The sequence below is a fragment of the Lutjanus erythropterus genome, chromosome 3 (genome assembly GCF_056507025.1).
Source record: "Lutjanus erythropterus isolate fLutEry1 chromosome 3, fLutEry1.hap2, whole genome shotgun sequence".
Taxonomy (NCBI): Eukaryota; Metazoa; Chordata; class Actinopteri; order Lutjaniformes; family Lutjanidae; genus Lutjanus; species Lutjanus erythropterus.
Window position 1 is genome coordinate 36,225,601 of NC_139319.1, and position 10,198 is coordinate 36,235,798.

At 39.2% G+C, this 10,198-nt stretch overlaps 1 protein-coding gene across 1 annotated transcript; it reads right to left on the bottom strand.

Annotated features, from left to right (window-relative positions):
- Positions 1–551: 551 nt before the first annotated feature.
- On the bottom strand, positions 552–7,092 carry LOC146330429 (keratin, type I cytoskeletal 19-like). The gene is made up of 9 exons (XM_084715973.1): positions 6,730–7,092; positions 5,474–5,602; positions 3,839–3,921; positions 3,468–3,624; positions 3,128–3,289; positions 2,770–2,895; positions 2,415–2,641; positions 1,115–1,146; positions 552–1,019 (listed from the first exon to the last, which is right to left on the bottom strand). Exons 1-9 carry the CDS (start codon positions 7,090–7,092, stop codon positions 913–915), a joined length of 1,386 nt encoding a protein of 461 aa, XP_084572099.1. The 3' UTR covers positions 552–912.
- Between the last annotated feature and the right edge of the window lie 3,106 nt (positions 7,093–10,198).

Below are 10,198 nucleotides of genomic sequence, written 5' to 3' on the forward strand. Positions count from 1 at the left end.
CCACTTGATTCAACTCCACCCAAATGAAGAGTCCAGCAGTGAATCAAAGTGAACCTCAGTGAACCAAGTCAACTTACATGGTGAAGAAAGCTTTTCTTCTCTACATGTTGTAAAAAACACATTCAGTATCACACCATGGCATCAATATTGTGCCTTCATTTTGTGCTTTTAATTGCAGACTGTTTTTATTGTCCTGTGACCAAGTTAAAATGATTTTGTTTCTGAATGTATCTTATACAGCAACAGTCTGTTTCCATGTAAGCACATAAGACAATCCACTAAAGCTGTGCAGACTGAAGTCTTCACTTTTACACGGGATATAGTGACACCTGGTGGACAGCAGTGAAATTACACACTAAATATGACAGGACCTGAAATCAATGTCAGATTTTTCTTTATTTTAGTGTAGAGTTGTGATGAAAATACAGAAGACACTGACTTTGAGCTCATATGACAAAAACATCATCCAGCTTGAATCTTGACCTTTTTTCCAAATCTAATGTTATTTGTATGTCGAAAAAAAAAGTGATGTCTTAAGTGATTAAGTCTTTGTACAAACTATAACTCTCATTTCTGAATTGTGATTTAGAATACAAATACTCATCTTTGCTTCCTGGCTTTTCATCACACATTCTCATGTTTATCAGATTGAGCACCTGTCGAAGGAAGATCATCACTTTCTGCAGCCTCGCTGTATCATTACAATCAAAAGAAAAGAAAGAAATTGCCAAGGTAACCAATTTCAAAATGAGAAAGTTGGAGTGATTTGATTGGAAACCAGAATATAAGTGGTTGAATCTTCCTCCAGTGAATTATTCACTAAGTAGACATTATTGGAGTCAATTAAGAACCTTTAGGAGCCAAATCAAAGTAAAGCTGTAAGTTTAGAGGCAGCCGAGTTGAGCAGAGGTGTTACTGAATGTCCTCCACTTGGGTGTCGACGCTGGAGGACACCACCCTTCCATCAACAATCTCCTCCACGATGGTCTTCACCCTCCTCTCGACGTGAGGTTTATGCTCTGCAGAGGTAAAGAACGGACATAATGCATCATGGGACTGCTGTGTAAACGAGACCTATTCATGGTTGGTTTAGTGAATGATTTGGGATTCTTACCTTCCTCCACAACCTTGCTGATGACCACAGTCCTATGCAGAAAAAAAAAAAAAAAAACATTTTAAAACATATTTTATTGTTTTAGCTGTTGGCCAACAACTCTTCATTTTGATGTAATTTAACATTTGTTAAAATAAATAAAATATATATTTAGAGGAAAAAATATAACCTAAAACAAATAAATATTCACAGACTTTCAATGAGCAAAGTAAATTTTCATGCCCAAAAGAAGTAAGAAAAAGCAACATGCTTGTCCAGTCCTACACTCATTCAATATTAGTGATGTTAATGATTAATCATTAATCTAATCACCTTTTAACCTTTTAAATATGTATTAATGTATTCATAATTAAATAATTGTGCCTCATTTGGCATTGTTGAGCCATTTGTTTAATAAGGAAACTAATAGTTCAACTTACAGTGATAATATTGTTTTGTATTTGTTAGTTTGCTCCAGACTCTCTTTGCTATACTTATGGCTCTTTTTTGCTGCGTGCATAATGGTTGTAGGCTGCTGGTGTATGTTGCTTCACACCTCTACACAATAATTCAAATCTGGTAATACCCAGTGTTGAGCGGTAATATATTACTTTAATATTGTTATTTTTAATATATTACTCAGTAATATATTACTGTAACATTATTATTTTTTCAACAGTAATTAGACTACAGGTAACTAAACAGTTAAAAAGGTTAAAAAGTATCTGATTCCAGCTTCTTAAATGTGGATATTTATTGCTTTCTTTACTCTTCTGTGACAGTGAACTGAATATCTTTGTGTTGTAGGCAAAACAAGACAAATCAGGACATCATCCTGGGCAGCCAACTATTAATAGATCAATCGAGAGATCAATCCACAGATTAATCGACTGTGAAAACAATCATTAGTTGCAGCCCTATTATTTTCATTTGCTCTTTTTATTATATACATTGTTTCATCATCATAATTTGTACCAGTGCATTTATTTTATGACTTCCAAAAATCATAAGTTTGGCTTTGTTCAAATTTAGTAATCATTTGTTTGTGTCAAACCACATCTTAAATTCAACAACTTTTAAGGTTTTCACCATTTCACTAAAAAACAATATATAAACATATAAACATAAAGCATCCCAAACACAGCAAAAGTTATTTTGCTGTGTTCAGGACGATTAACCAGCCCGTAACTTCAGCGTTTGATGTTCTGGGAATGAGACTCAACAGTCAGCCATCTTTCTGGTGCATTTACAGACAGCTCGGACAAATCCTACTGATTCTATCTTATAGAAGTTAAAGAAATTAAAGATTTAAATCTCTCACTTCTTTTCATGCAGCTCTCCGTCCAGCAGCCTCCTGTACTCTGCGATCTCCAGTTCCAGCCTCATCTTGATGTCCAGCAGCAGCTTGTACTCAGCTTGCTGGTTCTCAATGGAGACCCTCAGCTGCTGCAGCTCCACCTCCCACGAGTTGATGGTCATCTGCAGCTGGCTGAGCTGGATGCTGTACCGACTCTTCACCTCCTCCAGACTCTGCTGCAACAACTGAATCTGCAAGGCAGGTGGGAAAGATATTAGGAGAGCTGTTTGGAGAGAGTTAAACTTTCATGATCTACCTGCACAACAGTAATTTTAAGGTACGCATTAACATTTTTTCAAGTCTGTCATGTACAGCTTACCTCTGTGACGGCACTTTGACGACTGATCTCCAAACTCTGGTAGGACCTCTTCAGCTCTGACAGTTCAGAGTAGTGTGTCTTCACCTCTGTGTCACGTACTGAGATATCCTTCCGAAGAATCTCCACCTGTTTATACAAACACACACAGATATTTGCAGTTAATGCCGTACAATACAATTACCATCTGTACATCTTTCATCATGGTTTTCTGTTCTGATCCTGAGTCCTTTTGAAAATGTCATGGTTTCTACAAATTTTCAACCTCAAAATTCCACACTTTTTCTTCACAGCTGTTGGTGATGAGAGAAATCAGATTATTTTCTGTACCGCTGAGGAACCCTGAATTTTCCCAGCTCACCTTAGCATTGAACCATTTCTCGAGCTCCACCTTGTTCTTCACCACCACCGCCTCATACTGTTCCCTCATCTCCTCCAGGACCTTCGTCAGGTCCACAGACTGTGTGCTGTCCACCTCAACATTAACCTGGCCGGTCTGCTGGACCCTCGCCAGACGCATCTCCTGCAACATGAGAGACACATTGTTTATCTCCTGTCCTCACCAACAGATGGCGCCATTGTACTTCAAAACTGAGCAGACATCCAGGCATCCTGCTCTTAAATCATCATTCAGTACCTTTAAACCCTTTTTGTTACAACCTTTTTAAACATGAATGAATGGTTAACAAATGGATTTTTACCTCCTCGTGGTTGCTCTTCATGTACACCAGCTCCTCTTTCAGACTTTCCACCTGCACCTCCAGGTCAGTGATGGTGAGACTCAGGCTGTCTCTGACCCCTCGGAGACGAGCAACATCGCCCTCCACATTTGTACGCATGCTCATTTCCATCTCATACCTGCAGAAGGAGGCCAGGTGTGGTTATAATCACATTAAATGGGAGAAAGAAATCAATCAACAACTTCATCCTAATTTCCCTGTGGCTGTAAATGTTATTCCAATCACATAATATAAATCAACTGTCTTTTATAAGATTACAGACTACAATTACAAACATTTCTTCAGATTTGGTTACTGTATATCTTCAATAAGTGCATGTGGAGGAAACCTACTTCATTTTAAAGTCCTCTGCAGCCAGTTGAGCGTTGTCGACCTGCAGATTGATAGTTTGATTCTCTCTGGATCTCCTCTGGATCTAAACAGGGGAATACAAATAATACTGTCTTTATTATTTATTCAAATGTTCATTTGTTTTACAGGACAGACTCATCAGTACATTCATGTGCCATTTTAACAATGTAGCAGCACCAAACAGGACAGCATATACTTCAAAAACTCAGTTTTCTCATTTGAGATTTGATTGAAGCCACTATAGATGATTTTAAGGTGGTATTGATAAGATCGATGACGTTCAGCCACTAGAGGTCGCACTCTCCCTGCACCTGTCTATTCCACTTCACTGGTTACCAGCTTGGTGCATCTGTTGCTCATGAACCAAATGTCACACACTTACAGGGTTGTGACTAGAAGTGAACCCGAGAGCTGCAACAGTTTGTACTGGTACCGCCCCACTGAACTGTGATTGGCTTGTTCTCATTCCACTCAGTTCTCATAACACGTTCTTATGATTGCCAGAAAGCCTTTCTAATGTTGAGAAAGGTTCTGTTTTAACCGTAAACCGTGATCTTTTCCTAAACCTATCCAAGTAGTTTTTGTGCCTAAACCTAACCAAACTGTTAAAAAACTGAAAATAATTTTCAAAAACCTGAAAATAATATTTAAAAAGAATGAATCAGCTAAAATAAGTGACATGTGACATGATGAACATAACTCAGAACAGAGCTGGGCAATTCACCCTGGAGGCTATTAATTTAATAATAATAATAACAATAATAATAATAATAATAATAATTTGACGTAAAATATCAATTTAAATTTTTTTTTTTTTTTTGTTCTATGATCAGAACTGCATGCATAGGAATGACCTATTATTCAGAACAACGATCAGATATAGAAATCAATGAAGAATGCTGTAATTGACCAGACAGCAATTTACCTAATCAGAATAGAGTATTTAAAGATTTTATAGTAACTTTAAAAAAAAAAAAAAAAAAAAAAAAAAGATTGTGAATTAATCATTTAAAAAATTGTACGGGTGCAAAATGAATGTTTTGTGTAAGATGTGTAAAGTTTGCTTCCTGGGCAACTGCGACGGTAACCTGGCAACCACTGAAATGGAATGGATTGGAATGGCAGGAGACAGAAGGGAGTGCGACCTCTAGTGGCTGAATGTTATCAAAATAACCTTTAATAAAACCTTGTATATAAAAAAAAAATTAATGACCCATTTTTAACAATGGCCAGCAGGAATAAACTTAATTTATGCAAGTCTCTTGTAATACACTTCATCATCAAGGGTCCAAGTTATTTGTCATCATGGTGCTTTGCATTTCAGTTAAGTTACTTAACTTTCTATTGGTATTGATGAAGTATCTATTTCCAATACATATGACTGATGTTTTATTGGCCAGGTGTAGTTCAGCTCAAAATAGCACAAATGTTGCAAAGATGTCAACTGTGTGTAAACTGGTTAATAGTTGTTGACAGAATAAATTATTGAGAAATATGTCTTTAAAGACAGAAGCACGCACACAAATGTTTGCTTTGCTGCTTCAGTAATCCATCCTTGTGTTTGCTCACAATGTCTATGCTTTCTTGTTAACTGTACTGTAAAATGAGAGCGGTACCTGAGCTCGGAGATCAGTGATGGTGGCAAAGTAGGCGCTGAAGTCTCTGCCGACACTAGGAGCTCTCTTTTCATAGAACTCTCTGATCTGCAGCTCCAGCTTCCTGTTGGCTGACTCCAGGGAGCGCACCTGCAAACACAACCAGAGGGTTACATCGCACCGTGACAGGTAGCAAAGAAGTGATGACACGTGGCCAAATTATAAAGCACTTTAGTTCTGGCTCGTAACTCATCACAGTAGTGATAATGCTATTCCCACAGTTGGGAAACAACACACTCAGCAGCTCTGCTTTGGTCTTAAGAAGCTGCAGCTTTTCTTCCCTGATTAACTCAAACCTAAACTGTACATTTACTGCCAGATGGACAACTTCACTGCTCAGCATGCATTTACCATCACCCTCTCTCAGACACCCTGAAGTTACACTCACTATGCTATGTTAATCTAACCAATCAGAAGTCTGCAGCATTTGTTGGCTCACCTTTATCATCGGGACTAAATCCAAAATACTCCCAAACTGCAGAGGTAGTGTAGTGTCTGTATTTTTGATGTTATTGAAAATTATAACATCATGATTACTTAATACCCTACTGTAATACCTTTATACCACCCAAGCCTAGGGTTAAGTCATGCATTCATTTGCTGTCATTTTTTTTGGCTGTTATAAACACATGTTATTATCTACTTCTTAAACCTCCTCTATCAAAGTCTATTGACTGCATCCTGTCTGACCTGCTTCTTTGTCATTGATGGAAGAAGTAGTCAAATCCTTTACTTAATGCTTTACTTTTGTTAAAGTTATGCAACTTCAGTCAACAAAATGCACTTAATATGTCAAAAGTAAAAGTACTTTCTATGCAGCAAACAGTTGCAGACAAAATTTGTCCCACGGGTCATATGGGCTTGACTATTGTTGTAAGAGACTTAAGTTACCCATTTGTGGTTATGTATGTGTACTTTGCATGTATGCAAGGTATTTGAATGAGAGAGAGGTTATGTGTAGGAAAGATAATTCATTGTGCATTCAGGCAGCAGTTTTACAATGAAGATATTGAGACATTAAAATATATTTGAACTTACTTTGATGCAGGTTATAAAAGTTTTATTTTTCTATAATTGCAGTGCAGGTCTTTAACATTCAGAGCATTGTGCAGTAAAGACAACACATTAAAGTTTGAGTGCTGCAGCAAACTGGGCAGCATGTTATAGATGTCATCATCATCATCATCATCATCATCATCATCATCATCATGTCTCACCTTCTCCAGGTAGGTGGCCAGGCGGTCGTTGAGGTTCTGCATGGTCCACTTCTCGTTGGTGATCACTGCATTCTCGCTGTAGGGGGTCAGAGACTGGGACCCGGAAGAGAAGTAGGTCTCGGCCTGGGAGATGCGGGTCCCGAAGCCCCCCGCACCACCGTACACGCTAGGTGTGCGGTTTTGGAAGGACCCGGTGGAGATGCGGGTCTTCCCGGATCCGATCATCTGCATCCCTCCGCTCAGCTGCATCCCTCCGCTCAGGCTGACGGCGCTGGAGCCGCCAGAGACGCTGCGGGAGCTGGAGACGCTGCGGGAGCTGGAGATGCTGCGGGAGCTGTAGCTGTTCATGGCACTCAAAGACATGGTGAGAGGTGGGTGAGAAGGTGGAGCTGTCCTGCAGGTGATGCGCACAAGTAGAGAGTCTCCGAGGAGTGCAGCTAACAGACCCAACCGGGCATTTTATAGGACCGTGAGAGGGACAGACAGCGTCGGTTTGCACCACAGCAATGTATGGTATGCAGATAATGTTTTTTAAAAGGTGTGTACAGTAGCGTTAGTGATGGACAGGTTGGATATCTAGTTTGGCAGCTTGATAAGAAGCCAGGCGTGAAGGTAATTGTTTTTTCTCTCACTGTCAGGTGTACTTAACAACTTTAAATGTCATTCTCTTTTCAGGTTGAAAGGTGTTACTAATTACACACAGTGCACATAGCCTGGAGTGTTTGAAAGAATTAATTTAAAGATTGTGACTGTACTGCTCTGTGATGAAACACATCAGTGCTGACAGGGTCAGGCGGTGAACTGAAGTATTACACTGTTCGCCCAAAAATCATACCTATGAATGCTGCTCATCTGGTGTAATCCAAGTCTCCTAATCCCCCCAACATGCACTTGCACCTGCACACCGTCACTGTCAGACCAGTACATTCAGTTCAGACAGTGTGCACATGCATGGCTCCAAGCTTAAGATCTACAGTGAGGATTCATCCTAAAAACATGTTGGGGATTTTTTTTTTGGTTGTTTTCTGTTTGAAAACTGGTCACCATTCACTTCAACTGTTTGAGACATTCTGCAGTGCTGTGTTCCTGTGAAACTCCAGCAGCGTTCTGTGGACTTAAAAACTAATCCTGGCCCTCAATCAGAATGAGGTTGAGTAGATCATGACTGAAGTTTTATTTTTTTATTTCCCTTCAAGTTAGCTGTGCTTACTAAGAAAATTATAACAAACTTTCCTTTAATGTCCATATTGCTACTCCAGTGAGGAAGCTTAAAGTGAAGACTGTTTTTTATGTTAGAAATAGATCTTAGTTTACTAAGAAAAAACTTGTAGAAGCTACTTTTCTGTCTGTGATTGATTACGGTGACATATTCTATATTCATGCAGCCTCCTCGATTTTGCGTAGGCTTGATTCAGTGTACCATGCATCACTACGTTTCTTTACAAGTCCCTCACTCACAACCGATTCTTTATGATTTAGTGGGTTGGTAGTTACCAGTTAGGCTCCTCCAAGTGGTTTCTTTTTAATGTACCACAGGTCTTAACTGACGTGGAGAAAACTGCATTTTCCTACTATGCACCATGGAACAGTCGTCAAAAAGATCTTAAATAACATACACATGTATCCACTGATGAATTTAAGAGCATCATAAAGAATGTGGGAATGGAGACGTGCTTGATTTTCTTGAGAGACCACTATGGGGTTTTTTTAATGTGGATTTTTGTTTAATATGTTGTATTTGTTGCATTTTCCTATGTTGTGATTGGCTGCTACCTTGGCCAGGTGTCTCTTGTGGAAGAGATTTTCAGTCTCAGTGGGATATCCTGGTTCAATAAATCTTAAATAAATAAACATCACACCTTCTCTTTTAACTTTGTGGTGGGCCAAGACTCCAAGGGGGTCATGAGATCATTCGTGGGGGTCGCCAGATGTTTGGGGAGAATAGAATAAAATATTGTGGCAGGCAGCACAGAATGAGAGCCAGGAGGCCACTCTCACTGACGTCATTGCCTTAAAGTCATTCAACGTTCAGCGGGACAGCTGAATATATGTTGTGAAAGGAGGGGAGGGAGCCGGGGAATGGCATGCAGCAAAGGGCTGCAGGCAGGAGTAGGACCCACAGGGTGAACGCCCCACCAACTGAGCTATCAGGCCACCTACAACAGATTTTATTCAGTGTTTGTGAGAGTTTAAGTGTGTTTGGGCACATGAGTTCTGGTTTGACACACATATACACACAAAAAACTTTTTCATTTTGGTGCTTTTGTGACACAGTATCATAGACAGTATATTGTTTAAATGGCTCCTAAGAAAATGTATTCCAGTTCAACACTCAGGCCAACGGGACACTGAATAGGAAATGGACACTGTCTCGAGGTGGGTCAGCTGAAATTGTGACAGTAGTGCAATCAACATAGAAATGTGAGGATCTGGCATCACGAACAGAGCCCTAAGCTCCCACCAAGCTTCAGAAATCTCATCCTCACTTTCTACAATATAGACTTTTTGTAGTACACCAACCTATTCGGGGGGAGGGGTAGGTTAGAGTGTAGAGCTTGGCGCTTGTCAATCTTGATTTGGGACTTGACACCTCGACTTTGGACTTTACTTTGGCCAGGTCAAATCCCAAGTCACTTGGGACTTACTAATAACTCTCAAATCCATGACTTGGTCCCACCATAAATATTTTGACAAATCACAAATGTACAACTTTACTGTCACTTTTTCAGACTCTTAAATGGAAGTTAACAGATGCATCACCACAAAGAGGGAGAGAGGACTTTCATTATATTCAACTAGATCCTCTAAGCAAGTGTAACAGCAGCAATAATAGTGTTAACGTGTTTTTCTGCTATGAAACTACAGTAAGAGTGAGAGCAGTTTACTTGTCCTCAGACATCCTGCAGCTTCATCCATCCATCTCAACTATCCCTATTTCACAATGATGGAGAAGCTGCTAATTATTCCACAATGGAAGAAGTTAAGTGCAGCAAAGCTACACTGTAGAGGAATCTAGTTAAAGATACTGGAAGAAGTTTTTCACTGGTTGTGAAATAGTGTCAATTAAAACTAAGTTACTTAGAAAATGTAGTTCAAGCTACTTTGTAAAAAAAAAAAAAAAAAACTGATCAAATTGACAATTTATATTTAATCTGAAATTGTAATAAAATGAACTACAAAGTTTATAGTGAAAAGTGCCCACTGGTGTACTGTCATATATAAACCAAAAAAATAAAATACTTCACTGTTCAAGAGTAAATGTCAGCTTTGGCTTTCTTTATAATGTTGTTGAACAACCAGCAAGCTCCTGTAAAATGTAGTTTAACTAGTTGAATTACATGTTCACCACATCCCACCACTGTCTTTTGATGAGAGGCATTTGGAGCACAGCAGAGTGAACAGCAGCGTATTATGACTTTGACTCACTCTGGTGTGCAAATGTCAAAGAAACCTCAGAGAGGAATGCCTG

Coding starts and splice junctions, on each gene's coding strand:
- LOC146330429 (XM_084715973.1), bottom strand. CDS start 7,092: ATGTCTTTGAGTGCCATGAACAGCTACAGCTCCCGCAGCATCTCCAGC. Junction 1,147..2,414: donor GGAGAGCTGCATGAAAAGAA/GTGAGAGATTTA, acceptor TTTTCTGCATAG/GACTGTGGTCATCAGCAAGG. Junction 1,020..1,114: donor CAGCAAGGTTGTGGAGGAAG/GTAAGAATCCCA, acceptor TTACCTCTGCAG/AGCATAAACCTCACGTCGAG.